At 39.4% G+C, this 18,498-nt stretch overlaps 2 protein-coding genes across 3 annotated transcripts; one reads left to right on the top strand and one right to left on the bottom strand.

Annotated features, from left to right (window-relative positions):
• LOC145497308 (uncharacterized) lies at positions 1-5,561 on the bottom strand. Of its 2 annotated transcripts, none has more exons than XR_014050682.1 (2): positions 5,344-5,561; positions 1-421 (listed from the first exon to the last, which is right to left on the bottom strand). XR_014050682.1 is itself a non-coding variant. In XM_081477133.1 (2 exons), exons 1-2 carry the CDS (start codon positions 2,414-2,416, stop codon positions 155-157), a joined length of 318 nt encoding a protein of 105 aa, XP_081333259.1. In that variant the 5' UTR covers positions 2,417-5,319; the 3' UTR covers positions 1-154. The 2 variants fall into 2 exon arrangements, 1 of the variants encoding a protein (XP_081333259.1); XM_081477133.1 differs by lacking the exon at positions 5,344-5,561 and adding an exon at positions 2,366-5,319.
• A 9,755-nt stretch (positions 5,562-15,316) lies between these two features.
• On the top strand, positions 15,317-18,433 carry LOC145496442 (uncharacterized). The gene is made up of 2 exons (XM_081476099.1): positions 15,317-15,764; positions 16,990-18,433. The coding sequence occupies exons 1-2, from the start codon at positions 15,731-15,733 to the stop codon at positions 17,793-17,795; spliced, it is 840 nt and encodes a 279-aa protein (XP_081332225.1). The 5' UTR covers positions 15,317-15,730; the 3' UTR covers positions 17,796-18,433.
• Positions 18,434-18,498: the final 65 nt, after the last annotated feature.

The raw sequence follows: 18,498 nt of genomic DNA, 5'->3' as shown, positions 1-18,498 counted from the left end.
TTATTGAACTTATTCAAGATAAATCATACATGATCAAAAAACTCATTCGGTTCTGTCAATGCTATGTTAATAGAATTACTACTGTTTACTGCACTTATAGACGACTGACGAGATTCGGAAAGTCTATCGTGCAATGGGTTTAACTCCGATTAAATTACTTATGAAATATGTCATAAAGGTTTTTATCCTCCTTCTGGTCGGGCTCTCTGCGCAAGGAACTGTGGTATTCTCTCTTTTCCAGGGTGCATTTACCATAACAAGTCTGTACTTTACTAGAACAATCAGCCGCACATGTATGAGTTCCACAGCTACCGAGGCAAATGTCGGCGGCGTGATCGCAATCATTCAAACAGTCAGAGAACGCAGTTCGCGTAAGGACAGCAACCAGGAGAATGAAACTTGCGACTTTGTAGTTCGCCATCTGTAAAAGCGAGGATGTGTAGACTAGTTTGAGTTCAGGTTTTCAGCACTAAACGGCATCATCAGTAGAGGTAAACACACACCACAAACCAACTTCACCACGGTGAATAATTTTTGATGAAGCAAAGAAAGATTATCACAAAATAATAACTCCTTAATTTTTGGCGCGAAATTTCAGTAGTAATTTATGTTTGATTTTACTTTGAAATTACAAAATTGCTGTGGGAATGTGTGAAGGGAAATTTTCTGGACACGATAAACAAGTCAAAAGCCTACGATTGTAAGTGTAATTTGTCACCCATGATATAAAAAGATTGTATAAAGTTTTGATATTAAAAGATTGTCGAGGTTGTATAAAGTTTCAACTGTTATCTTTCCTTTGCTTTATTAACACCTAACATGATATTACACTTGTTCCCTTCATAACCAAGTTGGTCACGGTTATTAAACTTACTTAAGACAAATTAAATGATCAGAAAACTCATCCGGTTCTGCCGATGCTATGTTAATAGAATTACATTAAATTGCTCGACCGCATTTCTAGACTGACGAGATTCGGAAAAGTATATGGTACATTAGGTTTAATTCCGATTAAATTACTTTTGAAATATGTCATGAAGGCTTTTGTCATCCTCAGGTCGCGCTCTCTGGGCAAGGAACTGTAGTATTCTCTCTTTGCTTGGAAGCATGTACCATAACAAGTCGATTTGGTTTTAGCACATTTAGCCGCACATGAGTGAGTTCCACAGCTATTGAGGCAAAATTGCGCGGCGTTATAGGAATTATTCAAACAGTCAGAGTGTGAGTCGGAGCGCGCAGTTCGAGAAAGGACGACAACCAGGAGTTAGAAAACTGCGACTTTGTAGCTCGCCATCTGTAAAAGCGAGGGTGTGTAGACTAGTTTGAGTTCAGGTTTTCAGCACTGAACGGCGTCATCAGCAGACGTAAATACACACCACTAACCAACTTCGCCACGGTGAATAGTTTTTAACGATGCAAGAAAGATTATCACAAAATAATAACTCCTTAATGTTTGGCCCGAAAATTCAGTGGTAACTTATGACTGATTTCACTGTGAAATTATAAAATTGCTGTGGGAATGGCCGTTAGGGGGAAATTTCTCGACATAATAAACAAGTCAAAAACCTATGATTGTGAGCGTAATTTGTCACCCATGATATTATCAAAGGGTGATCAAATGGTATACCCTTGAAATTAGGGAATACTTTCACTCGCGTTTTGTCCGAATTCTAATAATTTCCCTTGTCCTTAAAATCTGAACAAAGCGTGCGTGAAATTTATTCCTTATTTTCGCTTGCCACCATTTGATTACACATACAAACGGTTCAAACATTCCTTACTCTGAAAGTCGACTAATGAGCGAAGTATCATTTCTCAGGAATGATCTTTACACATCTTCACATAGCCTACAAAGCTGAATTAAATAAACTGAAAACTCTTCAAACGATTGTTGACAGATATCCCGACTTGGAAGAACTATTTGCACGACAATTTTTGGCTTAAGTCTGGCCTCGCGTATAAATTAGAAATTATTCGAGACACTTTCTATTCTAACGCTAATCGTCTGAAGCTTTGTTCGAAGATACGATTAGATTGCGAATATTTTACTTTGCGTTTTAAAAGCTTGTTAAACTAAGCATCTTCATTATATTGAATGTTGCAGAACCCGAAAGACGCCGAATTTTCTCGTCGAGAACCTATCCTCCGGTCCTTCCAATCCACACGATCAGTAAGCAATGTTGTTTGCATACATGTTTAGAAGCGGTCAATAGTTAACTACGAACAAATACGGAGTACCACGAGTCAATTGTCTGTGTATGGTACATGGAAACAAACTACATGGGCAAAGTTAATTCTCTGACTGACTCCAACTAAGCAGCACTCAACAGAATCACTGAATGTATTTAATGCATTTAATGCATACCTTGTTTACGAAAGTTCCGGAACCGAAGACAGGAATTCTATTAAATTTCATCTTTACTCATTCAGTCGCTGCCAGGAAGACTCGCCGATATTGATCAAACCCTTGTTATGTACCTCCGAGACTTTGTTCCACTCTAACGGTTTTACACGCTTTTTCGAGCTCAGGAGGAAGTCATAAAAACTAATTTGGGGTGGACCGCCAAGACTTTGATCGACCCCAACGGCTTTACACGCTTTTTCGAGCTCAGGGGGAAGTCATAGCAACTAATTAAGGGTGGACCATTTGAATTTAGAGGGAGGGCTGGGTGATTTGGTATGGGCATGATTTTTTGATGGGGACCATTTTGAAATCCTCGCTACTGGAAAGTCCGACTTGCATGGTAAAGTTAAAGAAACGCTATTGATCAGTGAATTAACACCCTCGCAATGAATACGTTGCCCCAGTGAGAAGCTCTTTCTTTATTAATTTCTACCGGAAGTATCTACTAACGGAAGTATTAATTTTGTTAATAATTTTTAGCCTGTCACCAGTGCCTCGCTTTATTTTTAAATTTATAACTTTTTGTTATAGTTATAGTTATAGTTATAGTTATAACCGTCCTTTTTTAGACCGTGCGTAGTCTGTTTATGATGTTTGTAACCGCTGTTTGTTTTCTTTTCTTTTCAGTGTAAAAGACGTTTTTGACAAACTGAACGCGCGCGAATTTTTTGCGGCAGTGATTTTTTTTGGAGGGGGTGGGGGAAGAAATATGCCCCAAGGGTATTTTTTCAAATTTACCCAGCCCCCCTAAAAACTCAAATGGTCCATCTCAGTAAGCTGGTCACCCATGCGTGTATGGTTGACGTGTCGACTCTCGAATGACGTCAGTGAATGCGCTATACCCAGATCCTTTTTGAGCAGTTCTTCGACTCGGTAACGATTTTCATTCTGGTGATTTTTCAAGACTTTTAAATGACATAAGTAATTGCGGTGTCAACAAGAAGCAAATTTTTTTCTGGCATTATGATCAGAAAAATGTCAATATCTTTTTGGATTGAAAATACTTTTTTTTTTGCTGGGGGGGGGGGTTAATAGGCACTTTATAAACAGAACCGCAAATTACAAGTTAAAGCGGTTGAAATAGAGGAAAACGTCTTTTTTAATCGATTTATTACATGACTGAGAAAATTACTTCATCGGTATTGGCTGAGAGCAGGGCCAATTCATCGTTAATGTTTAATTTGTACGGCGCCGGCAGAGCCAGTTAACGCTTGCACGTTCGTAATTTTCTCAGTCATATATATAATAAATAAGTAATCGTATGAAAGCTTAAGCAATTAATGATTTACATTATTCGTGATATTCAAAGATTGGCTAGAGGTTCGTGCAATTTTGAGCGAATTTTCAAACTGATAATATATAGAAAACATGTACCGTGTTTCTATCGAGTTATAGAAACACGAGTGGAAGTTTGGGAGAACGAGAAATGCTGTGGGAACACGAGCCGCAGGCGAGTGTTTCCACAGCTTTTTCTATTTCTCCCAAACTTTCACGAGCCTGAGTGTTTCTATAACTCGATAGAAACACGGAGAACATGTTTTCTCTTTCCTTTAGAAAACACCGCGACGAAAAAAAGAGAAACAGCTTCTCTACTTTGATCATCAAAATGTAAATTCTCTTTGCTCGCACCATCAATACGTCAACAGCTCGTGCTAGTTCTGTGTTTCCATCGCGTTATAGATAGAAACACGATTTTTGACCAATCAGCGAGCCTATTTTCTTAGGACTGTTTTCTCACTCGTAAAGTAAATCTTAAATTACGCTCGCATTTATACGATTACCCATACTAATAGAAATGAATATTGTCATATTCGTTGTAATGAAATTTCCAGTTAAGTTCTTTTTAACCTGAAGTAAATAGCAAACCTTCAAGCAAAAGCCGGCAAAGCGAAGACATAACTATTAGATATAACTAAAATGAAATATGAAATAAATACATGCTCCGATTTATAAGCAATAATCGCACGGTAATATCTTTAAGATGTGCTTTAATTAAGTGAAAATGTCTATCCACTTGAGAAAAAAAAGACAGACACGGAAAATTAAGATTTTAGTGAGATATTTGAGCTAAAAGGGGTTTCTAAAAGTTTTGAGCCACTGAAGAACTTTCTTGGTTGTGCAAAACACCGCTTTAGGTTTGACAGCCGAAAGAGCTCGTGAAATTCACCGCGATCTGACCTCAGCTTGCACTTAAAGCTTCAATGGCCACAAAAACTTTGATTGATTCTTTTTTTAAATCTAAACTTCTGAGCTGTTTTAAATTTATAAGTTTCAACGCCTTTGACAGATCAAGAGATTATGACCGAGATCGTTTTCTCTTGGACAGATCTTTTTCAATTTGCCTGATTTCCTGTCTTATCAAAAGACTTTATTTTTAAAATCTCCCAATCCTTTCACTCTGGTCAAGCAAAGGGCGTTTCCAAATACGCTTTGAAGTCCAGCGGAGATGTACACCATTTCTCTTAATTGTCGCCTTCTTTGGTTTGACTTTCACTGTAAATTGTTATCCATTCACTAACCTTGTGCTTAAAATTTGCGCTCTTTGAATTTTAGTTAGTCATAGTCTGAAGATGGTATAAAATAACACCAACAAAATTGTAAAACCATAACTTCTGTCAGTATTTTTTGCACACAGCGCAGTAACTCGCATGAACCTTTGTCCTACAAGAGTTCAGACTATACGTTGTCTCTGGGTGTAACAGGCGTTTGACAATGCAAGGCCACTGCAAATTATTCATCCTTCGCTTGCTCTTAATATGCGCGTCTCTTCAATTCCTTGAAACTGATAGCTGTCGGAGAACGAGAACTACTCCCCTAAAATATAATCTTGTCGAAAACGACGTGCTTTCAAAAGGTATTTCTGAAATGGCAAGGCTCCTTTCGCATGTTCAGTTACAAAAACAAATAAAATGAAACCACGTTACTTACTGAATACCTACCGATTTTAGCCCGTTTAACGAAGACTGAAGAAGAAAAAGAGGTAGAAGAAGAACTAGAAGGACTTTCAATCTGCAACTTTTCTGCAAGTATTGAAGCGTTTAAGAAAGTCCACTTTTATAAGTTGCTGAAATTAACTTAGACAAACAGGCTCCTCCTTAGCCTGGTGATAAACCACCTGCTCATGCAGAAACTCGAGCTTTTCCTATTTAAAAATCAATCAAGTATTCAACCACGTTTTCATGTGTAAATAATGCATTATAATGTATGCCAATGAATGTCCACACTTAAAGTCTTCCGCTGCGGGAAGACTTCCTTCTTCCTTGGCAGAACGTGTTTGACGCCCATACGAAGATCATCTCAATGATTCTTTTCTTTTCTTTTTCGTTGCACTCTAAAGCATCGCCTTTGATCGTTTTTGTGCCAGCTGTTTTCGTCTTTATAAAAAATGAACCATATGGAATTCACTCAATCACTTGAAACGATCCGATCACTTAGGTACTCACTCAAGGCCACGTTTCGCAAAGAAAACATCGTAATATCGCGAGCTTAAAGGCCAAACACACTTCTTTGTCAAGTAAAGTGATGTCTTATTAATATGCAGTTCACTTCAAGGCGGTCAGAAGATTCGAAAAACGAAACATAGAAAACACAGAAAATGTCCTCTGTACTAGCATGCACTTGAGCATATGAGCGGTCCTGTGTTCAAATGTTGGGGGCTGGAAAGGTGAACATGTTACTCGAACCAAAACGATATCTAATTGAAGTGCAGTTCGCTTCATTGAAGGCGGCCATAAGTCTGCAACCATGCGAAGATTTGAATAAAGAAACTTAGAAAACACTGAAAATTCACACAGTCTTCAACAGAATGAGCTGTGCTTGAGTAAATGAGTTCCGTGTTCTAATAACGCGAGCTGGAAGGGCGAACACATTATTGTAGTAAAGTGATATCTAATTAATGTGCAGATCGCTTCATTGAAGGCGACACGCAAAGATTCGAGTAAAGAAACATAGAAAACGCTAAAAATACAATCTTGGATGAAATGTTTTGAGTAAATGAGTGCCGTGTGAACTTAAAGGGCGAACACAATACTCAGTGTAAACAGACGTAATCATACAGTTTGCTACAAGAAGGCTGCGATATTTGCAACTGTCTGATAAAAATAAATAAATAAATTTAATTACAATATTTAAAGAGGAAGCCACATCAACCTTGGTTTTCATGCAGGTCCTCTCTCCTGGTCAAATTGGAATTTGGAGATGTTGGTTTTTATGAAGGGAGGAAAACCGGAGAACCCGGAGAAAAAACCCTCGGAGCAAGTCAAGAACCAACAACAAACTCAACGCACATATATGGTACCGAGCCGGAATCGAACCAGGACCACGTTGTTGAGAGGGGAGAGTTCTCATCCTTGCTCCGTATCATTAAAAACAAAAACTCGATGATTCGGTATCAAACATGCCCACAAAGACATGAAATATGGTATTTCTAACAACTGAGCCTGCGAATTAGGCAGAAATGAATATTTTGTCGACACGTGATACGACAAGGCCTGGGCCTTAGGCCCGAACATCATGGGTAATGATGCAGTGATATATCAGAGGAAGTATAGCACGTGATATCCATCTAGGCCTTCAGAACCAACCATTAACCCTTGGCTGTTGCCAAGTTTCTTTTTAGTTTTAAAATTTACTTTGTTTGAACTGTAAAGCCTCGTAGGATGGGCTGCTAACTGCTTGGAGTTTGGGCCATGGTTCTTACCCAGATTTCCTGTCGTATTTTTTCTAGCCTCCGAATAACCGTAGTAGTATCTTTGTAAGCGGTTGCTCAGCTCTATTAATCCTGACTTGTTGGAGTTGAGACGTCAGTGCCCTATACCCTATATTGAATGTGTAAGGTATTGTTTTATATGAGGATTGTATATGGTGCACGAGATACGAATGTATGCATGTATGTATGCGTGTATGCTCAGGGTTATTTACGCCTCCGGTTGGTTCTCGGCAGGCATCCTAAAATAAACTTATTTGGTTTACGCTGCTGTGTTATTTGTTGTGAAGTGGAGACAGAATATAGTCTTCTAACTGTAAAAGTGTCTAAAAAAGAGATATACTAAAGGCTACCATATAACTATCCGCGTATAAGGGATACGATTGGCGGCGTTTAAAATGTCAGCAAAACAACAGTCGGTGATGTTACTGGGCAATTTATTCTAACTAAAGACCATGTAGGCTCCGAGATAAAACTGGGCAAAGGTTTTATTTATGTGTTGCTCAGCTGGTAAGTTGTAGTACATGAAAACATGGCAGTCTAGTAGCTGCTGATGTTGCCATTCGGCTTTTGCGAATTGTCATTAGCCGTTTTCGTGATTCTTACATGACTGAGTGATAAAGCTTCTTCCCAGCTGCTTGTAAAGTGGTTTCGACGCCTTTAGAACTATAACTATTTTAGATAAACTACCTAAATTTAGCTGCGTCGGTTTAGAACTATACATGGCTGGCCAGGTGTAAAATATTCATTGTTTTGGCAAAGTTTTTTAAGGGAAGCTTTCGTATCGTTAATGACAATTTTGAGTAGTATAAGAGCAGACTTTGTTTTCAGTAGCTGTGGTCAAGGTGGAGGATGAAGTTCAATTAGCACAAGGGACATTTAATTTTAGGAAACATTTTTGAAAGACTAAATGAGGATGGCAGCAGGACACTGGCGCGAAGTTTCACTCGCTGTTTGTGTTTATTCTAGCTACTATCTCCATATTAGGAGAAGCCTAATGGGGCACGTGACCTCTTGATGTTAATAACGACCTGTTCCACAGCACAAGTAGATGAATGTTGAAAGAAGTTATTTGAAGCGAATATTTGTGGTTTAAACCACTTGTTAGACTTAAAATGTGCTTCTGAGAGCAAAACCATCATTCGTCAATCAATCTGTCAAACAAGGCATAAAATAATGAAAATGCAATGCTTGAATCAGTCAACTTGTTTCAAGCTGTAGTTAAAATGGTGATTCATAATCATTTTTCTCAAGTGAAATGCTCAGTACCTTATTCCTTTTTCTTGCTTTTATATATATTCGCGACCCCTGCTAAGATCATTTGTTAGAAGACATTTTCTTATAAATTGAAAAAAAAAAAACACTTAACTATAGGGCAGTGTACTCGATTACGATTGGCTGAGAGCAGAATAAATCCAAATTGTACCCCGTAGGAATAATCTGTCACGACGTCATAATTCTTTGTTGAAAGTCCTTGATGAAACCAGCTGTCAAATTAAAACTCGTTCTAAGTCTTATTCTTTCGCAATTTTCGTGAACGTGCTATAAAAAACTGCTCGTTATTAAAATTCTCTCTTGGCTCCGAGGCTTAGGAGAATAAAACAAAAGAAATTAATTATTCATCCCTCATCCTCAATGCGATTTCTTTTGTTTTATTCTCGCAAGCCTCAAAGCCATGGTAGAATTTTAATATATCGAAATTGGACTATAACTACTCGCAATCTTTTTAAAATTTTAAATTGCATTAGCCTAAAAGCACGTGCTATTTTGAGAAAGTTAAAAACATCACTCGTAACTAGTAATTACAAATCGTACTTAAAGTTGTACGATTTCCTATACAAAGAGAAAAAAACCCTTTTCTTCATATCACGTACACACTTGAAGCTCGATTATGTGCCGCACTTATATGCACTGTCAATGAGCAGATTCTATTACACTTTACACACCTTGTTTCTCTGATAGCTCTTAGAACTGATCAATAGTGGGCGACCTTCAAAATGTCAACCAAATATAAACCGAGGAAGTTGAAAATCTCATATCAAAGGAATCGTGTGTACACTACGTGAGCGGAAAAGTGACAAGATGAAACTTCTGGTACGACTCACTTAAATTAGTGTTAATATTTGTTTTATTTTCTTGAATTTGTATTCAGAGAGGTGCTATTCAATAACTAGTTTAATGCAAATTACGAACGAGCGTTTCTGTATGGTGAAATGAAACAATGTTGACATTGCTGGAAGAATAAGCCAAGCTGTTCAGAAGAGTATTTTTAGGGGCTTTTCCTGCCAAACCTTGCCCTTGTATTTGTTGTTTTCCTTTGGCCTTTGTTTTTAATACGTGTTTGTCCAAAAAGAAACACAATACAATGCATCTTCAATAGAGGCGACGCGGTGGTTGGCGCGCTGGAGTCTGGAACTAGTGATCCAGGCGGTCATTGCGTTGAGTTCTTGGGCAAGACAATAAAACAATTTCGATATACTAAAAATTCAGCCTAAAGCAATAGACAAACCCTTCAAACTCTGTAGTTATTCCCCGGAGCCTCGCACTGAGGTCTATTGTTTTAGGCTGAATTTTAATATATCAAAATTGGTCTATTTACTCTCACAATGTTTCCCTCCACCCGGCCGGGTGTAAAAATGAGTGTCGGTAATCTATTAGGAAAAATGATGGTGGTAACCCTGCGTTGGACGCACTTCCCATCTAGAGGGGGAGAGTAGCAAAACTCCTAGTTGCCTTATGCTACAGAAACAGGGATACTGTAAGCCTGTTGGTTCAGGCTCGCAAATTTAGCAAACAACTATATAACAGACTTTGACGATTTTTTTTCCAACAAATTCAGGTTAAATATGATGCTTTACAATTTCCATAAATACACATACTCAAATTACCCTAAAAACGAAAAATTATCCATATAATGAAAAAAAGGAAGCAAAACTAAAATTACGACACAGCTTGAACGCTGAACCAGAGTTAAAAATTCAAGATGCAAACTTTGCGTATATTCGTGTCTAGGAGTGGTTTAAATGATTATATAGTCCCAATCTTTTCTTAGCAGCAAAGCCGCGTCATCAAGCTCGGTATACGTAAGTGGGCCGGGCATCCTCATCCAACAATGCCCGGTCATGGTGTAGCCAAAGTTAACTTCCCTTCGCTATTCGATGTTAAAAAAAAATAGCAAATGATTTCATGCTTTAGCGTGCATCTTCGAGTTATGATGAACGTGGGAAGTTTAGAGAGTTATCAAGAAGCTTAAGTGGTTCACGGCTGCGCCTTGATCGACCAGCTATTTCGCTTTTCCATTCCTTTCCTGTTACGCGCTTCCCGGCTTCGTGCTCTCCAAACTTCCCATGTGCATTATAACACGATGACGCGCATTAAAGTTTAAGTACGAATCAATAGTGTTAATTGCAACATTCTACTCAATTTAAATATTAAACGTTATCCGTCGTAGTTCACTTCTCACAACGCAGAATTTGATCATTTCACGTTGTTGTTTTGCAGGGGACGGAAAGAAATGTACCAAGAGTTGTAACGCACATGCAGAGCCATTGTTCCGCTCATTGAACCTTTTGTTTACCGACGTTGCCGTTGTGGTTTTCTTAAACTCCATACCTGAATAAGTTTAACGCGCCTACTCTTTTGATCGAATTCTTGGCAACGGACCAATCGTATGTGCGCACGAATTATCTTGTCTAATTAGTATTCTATTTTGTTTGAATTTTATGAATACTACGCATCTGTGTTACACATTTACTTATCTGTGAGAAAATCGTACTCGAGATTCACACAGCCGAGCTTTAAGAAATGCTAGAGAAGACTTCGCTGAAAACTGAATTAGCTGAAAACTTCTTTTTGTTGCCGCTATAAGGCTAACCTTCTTGTCCCGGCAGTTCAAAAGGTAAATAAGGCTACCAGCTGGTCAAATAAGTCATTGTCCTGTGGATAGGTCTTAGAAACACACACACTGAAATGGACTATACACTGAATAGAGAGTCTTATACGTCCTTTCAACAGCTTTTAAGCAATCCTCAATACGACAAATATCTTCAGCCAAAATTTCGCGCTACCTCCACCACAGCACTAAAATCTTACCGTTATATCCCCTGTGGCAGATATTGACGATTGAGATCATTATTTTTTGCTAAAATGTCCGAAACAACATCTTTACTTGTTGAAGTTTGCATTGCCACGTGGAGATCAGAAGAGTGAATTTCTTTCATGCTTTCAAATTGTTCTGCGGGTATTGGTTTTTCCTTTACTTTCTTTTTTCTTCCTCTTTTTGCTATTACTTTTTTTCTGTGTCCATTATGTCAACGTTTGGGTCCGGCAAATATCTTGTCATTGCTCCAGTTAAGTGCAATATATTGCAAGATATTTCCCTGTTTAAAAAGGGTGACATAAACAAAATGACCATTCAAACAATAGCTCATTTCAAAAGCGCAATCTCATCGAGCCCTCTGGTCACGAAGCAGAAAGGGAGACCTTTAACATCAATTTCCAAAGGAAGACGTTGGCAAAAGGCAAAAATATCTGGTCTTCGCTTTTGCCGTGAAGGATTGGGGAATTTTTTTCAAAGTCTACCACCTACCTGGATATAATGCAGCGAAATGTCAAATAGAGGCTCGGATGAGAATGTGCTAGCTTTGATCACCTTTCCTCAGCGGCAATAATGAACTGATGTAATCAATGCAGTGCAGAAGAAGTCAAACAGTTTGGTTCAAGCAGCTGGAATAAGCCCACCAATCGAATCTTTGTCTAGCAATTTCTGAGGAAATTCAATGAGATATTTCCAAGATACGATGGACGTATTCAAAAATGCTTGTCTAACGGCCGGATATAATAAACAAATAAACGATCCTCTATGAATAAATGAACTGTCATTAGAAACGGATTTGAATATTACAAATGAACGAATCTCAGCGAAAAGGTGACTGATGCAGCCGACTTTTATCTCTTTTAATTTTTGTCCGGTCTTTGTATTCCAGAGTTTCTCAATAATTACATGTAGTCGTGTTGGCTGTTAAAACTTAGAGACAGAAGATTACTCACGGACAGCATGGGGTTAACAAAGCGATTATAGCGTCCAATTTAAATGGATAAGTGGTGTGGGCGGTTTATACACATACAAAGTAAACTGTTGGATTATAATATCTTGTCAAACTTGTCTTACATAAACTCAAACCACTGTAAATAATTCTAAATTTGGAAAAGCAAAGACGCCTTTTGTCAACCTGAACGCCGGAGCTTTTTTCTTTTGGTTTTAAGCTAAAAGCTACGAGATAGGGGTTTGACGATTGTTATACTCTCGAGTTCCACCACAAAACGGGAAAAAAGCGAAAAAATTAAAGAGTTGCGAAAGAATTGGCCCTTTAGAAATAACAGGTCTCGTTAGTTTCAGATTTTGGCGTATTTTCTATAGCTGCTTTCGGGGAATCGCTTACTATAGGGCAGTTGCCATTGTCAGGGGATCGCTACTGTCGGGGGATCGCTTCTGTAGGGGAATCGCTGCCGTAGGGGGAACGCTACTCTCGGGAGATCGTTACTGTAGGAAGACCGTTACTGTCGGAGATGGCTATGGTAGGGGGATCGTTAGTCTCGGGGCCGGAGGATCGATACTGTCGAGTGAACGCTACTGTCGGGGATCGTAACTGTGGGGGATTGCTACTGTAGGGAGATGGTAATCGCGTCAAAGTTAGTGGAAACAGACACAGGGCCGGCCATAAGCATAATTATGTTTTTTTACCATATAATCGCTTTTGCTGTAATAGAAAAGCATTGGTAATTTAGAAATCCATGAAAAGGATTTAGGTTACTGAAAAGACCAGAATAATCGATGTATCGCCCTTGTGTCTGTTTTTAAACAATGTTATTGTACAAAAGAAGAATTAATCTGATTTCGTCAATCAGAATATTATCTCATCTCAACAAAACAGACTTCAGTTTTCTTTTAACAGTTGTAGCAATGAAGTCCGAAAACTAGTTGAAAAACTAGAAATTAAGAAAGCGACTGATTTGGATAATTTGCCATCCAAGATGCTCGTTGGGTCTGTTGATTTCCTCTGGTATTGTTCCGATTCTGAATGGACACTAGCTAGAGCTGGGTGACGCCAATTTTCAAAAAGAGCTTAAGACAAGACATTAATATCTACTGCTCAATTTTGATTACTCCTGTCGCTAAGGTGTTTGAAAAAATAATTGACGATAAATTTGGCAAGTATCTTAATGAGAACGATCTTTTGGCCAACTTTCAATCCGACCTTGGATCACTTAACTTCATAGCACACTTAGTCATGGGTCCTTGCTTGAAGCTCTGTCAAAATTGACAACGGTCTTATAAATGGTGTGATATTCATAGATTTGAAACAAGGCTTTCGACGCCATTGACCATACGATTCTCTTTATACGAAGGTTACCTAGCTATGGCATTGATCAAAGGGCCCTAAAGTGGTTTGACTCTCATCTAAGTGATTGTCTACAAAAGTGTCTAGTCGATGTGGTGAGCTATCTGGTGCGCGTGCTGTTACCTGCGGTGTCCCACAGGCAAGTCTTTTAAATGGTCCCCTCCTTTTCCTGATTTATACGCCTTGCCAGACTCCCTCATCGAGTAAAGCTTTGCAACGAATGTTCGCCGACGATGCAAGCTATACCGAGTCAATGCAGATCAAGTTTGTCGTGGTTCAAACGTGTTAATGAGATTGTTAAGGTTATCTCCTCTGGTATAGGTGCACTTTAACCCTTTGAATACCAACTACGCATATATATGCGTAATTAATGGTCGTGCTCTTTGTACCACTGATGACGTCATCAATTTAAATGTCATCAGATATTCTTGATAAGCAGATCGTAGTACTAGGCTAGGCCTTTCCGCACAATGGTCAGGTTTAGATATCGACGACATTCCGACGTCGCAAATCGAAAAAAGTTATCAGTTTTGGTGCAAAAACGGTGGTAAAATGGTCCATTTCTAGGTTTCGCCAGTAATTAACATCCAACTTTCACGGCAGCCAGAAAGAAAATACAATGCAAAAGTTAGCCAGTGTAAAAGGGCCGAGAAAAACAGAAAGGAAAGGGGCAACAAACAAAATTGAGAACGGTTAATGGCCAAAAAAAAAAAAAAAAGTCCAAATTTTGGCTTATGCGCATGCCCGGAATTGAAATTTTGCTCAATTTTGTACCTAATCCTCGAAAAATCTCTCCTTTTAGTAAAAAAAAAGCTTTCTTAGCAAAACTTAGGCTTGTTTAGCGTCATGGCGGCTAAAAAGCCTGACTAAACGGTTAAAAACGGTATTTTTTGGTTAAAGTTTAGTATTCAAAGGGTGAAGGTTGAGGCCGTTCATATGTCAAGATAGGGCTATATTTACCATATTTCGATTATTGCTGTCCTGTGTGGGACGGTCTCAACAACGAGTTAGCCGACAAATTACAAAAACTACAATTAGGGTTACCGTTATGACCAAGAGTGATTACCATTCTGGCGCTACCGCCCTCCGCAGTAAGCTAGGGTGGGATAATCTCTACATCAGACGGAAAAACAAAAATTGAAATTAATGTTTAAAACTATGAATGACCAGACTCCGGAGTACCTGAAAGGCCTATTTAAACCCTTCAGCAGGACTATGGACTTAGAAATATTGAAAACAAATTAGCTTTCTCCAAGCCCCTGGCCGACCTTTTGAAATGGAGTTTCTGCTACATTGGGGCACACTTGTGGAATAGCCTTCCATCAAGAGATTATCATGTTGCCTTCCATCTAACTTCAGAGCCATTAGATGTTCTATTAACTTTAAAAATGAAGTTAATTACCTATTGTTTTCCTCGTACTGCCACACGGCAACATGCAAATCAGTTTTTTTATTTTTTTATCTCACTCTTGTTATACTGGTGTCTTTGCCGAGTTTAACTTCAGTGTGTGTATGTATGTAATTTTATCGCTACTTTTGAGGGCAGGGGGAGGGGTGGCGCATTACTTTCAGAGCTTTACCCGGTGTGCGGTGAAAGTGCGGCCAAACTCGGAAGTCTAATCGAGGTAAACAAAAATCCCACACCAACGACTGGAAAAGCTATTAATTCGCAAAGTTATTAATGAAGTTTTCGATTGGTGTTCACCAATCAAGTCGAGTTGACACGGCATTCATCTGTTTGTTCGTGACGCTCAGAGCCTACAGTCTCAGTAGAATGAATGACGTGTCCCCCACCCTCCCCTCCCCCCGACCCCTGATCAATGTTGGAAAATGCCACGTCTTTTTTCTTATATATGGAAAAAAACTGATTCCCTAGTTGTAAGTGGGGTAAAGGGGACAACTTGCTTGGTATCGTAGCATTTTCGCCTGGGATTGTAGCTTTCATTTCAGCCGTGACAAGTGCGTGACTTGTCTTGTGACTTATCAGTGACGGGAACTCGTGACCAATTACTGACCTGTATCTCTACAGCTCATTGTTTCAGTTTGCACGAAGTGTTTTTTTAAGTCAATCCCCGTGTCAAGCATGCGGTTATTTCGTTTGTCTATAGCACCTGGTAGAAGAGTCCCGATTTCATAATCTCTCGGATATTTTGTCGAAGAAATGGCGCAACCGAAATTCCACTGAAAAAACATCTGAAAAAAAATTCGCTTTTTTGTGCTATGGGCGCTTCTAGGAGTTCATTCCAAAATAAAGGTAAGTAAAAGACAATGTTTGTAAATAATCAGTTTTTAAAGCTCTCTGATTTCTTCTTCAGGTCGAGCTTTACAGCTCTACCGCACACTTGATGTTTGAACAATCAAATAACAAAGCATATTTTAGAGCAAGGACTTAACTGTTCATATTTCTCATTAAAATCTACTCAAGGCTTCTAAGCAGCGAAGGTACATTTTGCCTTTTCAGCCAGATCATTAATGTTCTATTTGACTGACATCGCTCACGTTCACAGTGACAGATAAAATAAATGTTGAAGTGGCTTTATGACGTAATGTCATGTTTGTCACGTAATCATTTCCTCCAGTTTGTGGGACTAGTCGAGGTGATTTGCAAAGTTAAACGTTTTGCGATACATGGGATATATAAAAGCCAAAAGTTCTCACGAGTTCACGCGAGTGATCACGAATGACCACAAATGGTCACGAGCGACCACAAATGACTACGTACGAGTGACCACGAATGATCAACGAGTGAGGTTTTATCGATGTTATTGTGACGTCATTATAAGGTCCTTTCATCAAAATACCGTATCTTCTCGATTAAACGCCCCCAGCGTTTATTTTAAACTTGACTCGAGGATCAGACGTTTAGAGACTTTTGCAGTTTATTCGAGCCTGGAGTTTACTGACGTTTTAATTCATTATTTTTAGAGCTTTAAAATATCTTATAATTATACCTAAAGCTTACTATAACCCGAATATAAATTCCTTGAGAGTCTATTTACGAATCTACGTGGGAGACCCAGCGTTTATTCGGGACCCGGCGTTTAATCGAGAAAATACGGTACTGTGACCTATCAAGAGGTTATTTACTAGTATAAGACAAACAGAGAGAGTGACAGGCAGAAAAACAGACCACTATACCCAACCTGATCCGACCAGACAGACAGAGGCAGAAAGACAGAGAGATAAGACAGACAGACAGACAGACAGACAGATAGGCAGAAATACACAGAGCCACCATACCCGACCTGGCCGGACCGGGGAGACAGAAAGGGAGAAAGACAGAGAGATAGCCAGACAGAGAGACTTAAACAGAGAAATAGACAGACAAACGGACGAACAAGCCACTAGGCCAGCAAAAAGACAGACAAACCGACAACCATTCAGTACCTCCTATATCTTACGTTTTCATTACGGTATTTTCAACATCTAGGCGTGTCAAGTGTCGATCTGGTAATACTATGTTTTATCACCTTCATTAGGTTCGTCCGCCCCCTACAACATCTATGTGACAAACAAAACTGGCGGCATTAAACACCTTTATGTGCGTCTGCGAGATGATAAGCTTGGTGACACCGAGACATACACACAACTTACAGGTAACAGGCCTACTGGACCAACTGAAGGAAGTCCTCAAAAGCAGCGAAAAGAAAGGCTATTTCCGACTCTGATCCAAGCAGGATTCTGTTTGCTGCAGCCTGGAATTCCCAAGCGGTTCAGCGTTGTGAGTCGTGCCAGTCCCCCGATGTACGCCTCGGTTCATGATGGTTATGACTTGTGGGTGACGGACATGCTTGTGGATCCTACAGAATACCGATGCGTCGCCATTATGGGAGACAAAAATGGCATCAATATTCAGCCATCGAATCCTTGTCCACTGTGGATACCTCATACACAAGGCGATCCTATTCCGGAACAAGCCATGCAAGCCAATAAGGTCAATTCATCCAGACAAATGTATTTCGGGCGCTCCGAAGGGAAGCTTTGCTTTGTGGAAACCAAGGATGGCCGGTTGGACTTCTGGCGCGCTATGTTTGATGAATACACGAAACAACTGAGCGGAGATTTACTGATGGACACCGGATTTGACGTGATTGAAGCGAGGCGGGGTGATAAACTGCCCCCAAACACTCTTCAAGTGGGCGGTGGCTATGTGGGTAGGTATATCGGGGATTATCTCTGTCCGATCAACGTTCACGATGGAAAGGTGTGGGATTTTCAATCCATATTTAAAATAAGCAACAAAAAGGGAGACATTGTCGTCATGACTAATGATCCACTTCTCTGACAAGAAAACGCGATCAAAAAGGCACCGAACTGTGTATAAAGTCATTTAAAATAATAAGAAGCAAAGTGTGCTTTTTTGGAAACTTAAGTTCCTTAGTTTCTTCGCTACGGTCGTGTAACAAAATTATTCCTGTGAATTAGCTCGCGGGAATTTTGAAGAAAGTGGAAGAGTTTATACGGTTTCGAAAGTACTCTGTCTTTCTTTCTTTCGTGTACACGCCACTTCTTCAAGGGACATGCCCAGCAGTGTCTTTGCTGGTATATCGTATTTTATCCCTCGGACGTACATGCACACACATACCTCCACCGTCGTACAAAGGGGTGGGAAGGGGGTGGGGGTGAGTTGGGCGTGGATGGAGCCCTCCCCCACATCTTCTACTTCTTCGCCAAAATACTTGTTTTAAAGGAGCTCAGTCACGGTATTTTGAGTTATTTATCTTAGTAGTCAACTAAGATGGTACAACACCGAAAAGATAATAATAAACCATAAAGGAACAAGGATGGTTAAGGATAGAGAAGATTAACACAGATTACAAACGACGAACTTGAAAAATTTTGGCTAAACTTCACAAGATGAGCAAACCGTGACGTAGCTCCTTTCATGTGCTCTGTAAAATTGAGAATCTGGATTCTGGAGCGTGTTACGCGTGGAACGAAAGACGGAGGAAAGCAAACTTCCTCCTGACTTCCCTATTTTAGAAGTT

This window comes from Orbicella franksi, chromosome 9 (genome assembly GCF_964199315.1).
Source record: "Orbicella franksi chromosome 9, jaOrbFran1.1, whole genome shotgun sequence".
NCBI lineage: Eukaryota > Metazoa > Cnidaria > Anthozoa > Scleractinia > Merulinidae > Orbicella > Orbicella franksi.
Note: the sequence above shows the minus strand (reverse complement) of the source record. Positions and strands in the feature narration are given on the sequence as shown.

Bases quoted from the DNA above. Each gene is read 5' to 3' on its own strand.
- LOC145497308 (XM_081477133.1), bottom strand. From the start codon at position 2,416: ATGAAATTTAATAGAATTCCTGTCTTCGGTTCCGGAACTTTCGTAAAC. The intron at 422-2,365 runs GTATGCATTAAA...TCGCTTTTACAG, and splicing joins CCGGAACTTTCGTAAACAAG to ATGGCGAACTACAAAGTCGC.
- LOC145496442 (XM_081476099.1), top strand. From the start codon at position 15,731: ATGGGCGCTTCTAGGAGTTCATTCCAAAATAAAG. The intron at 15,765-16,989 runs GTAAGTAAAAGA...CACCTTCATTAG, and splicing joins GAGTTCATTCCAAAATAAAG to GTTCGTCCGCCCCCTACAAC.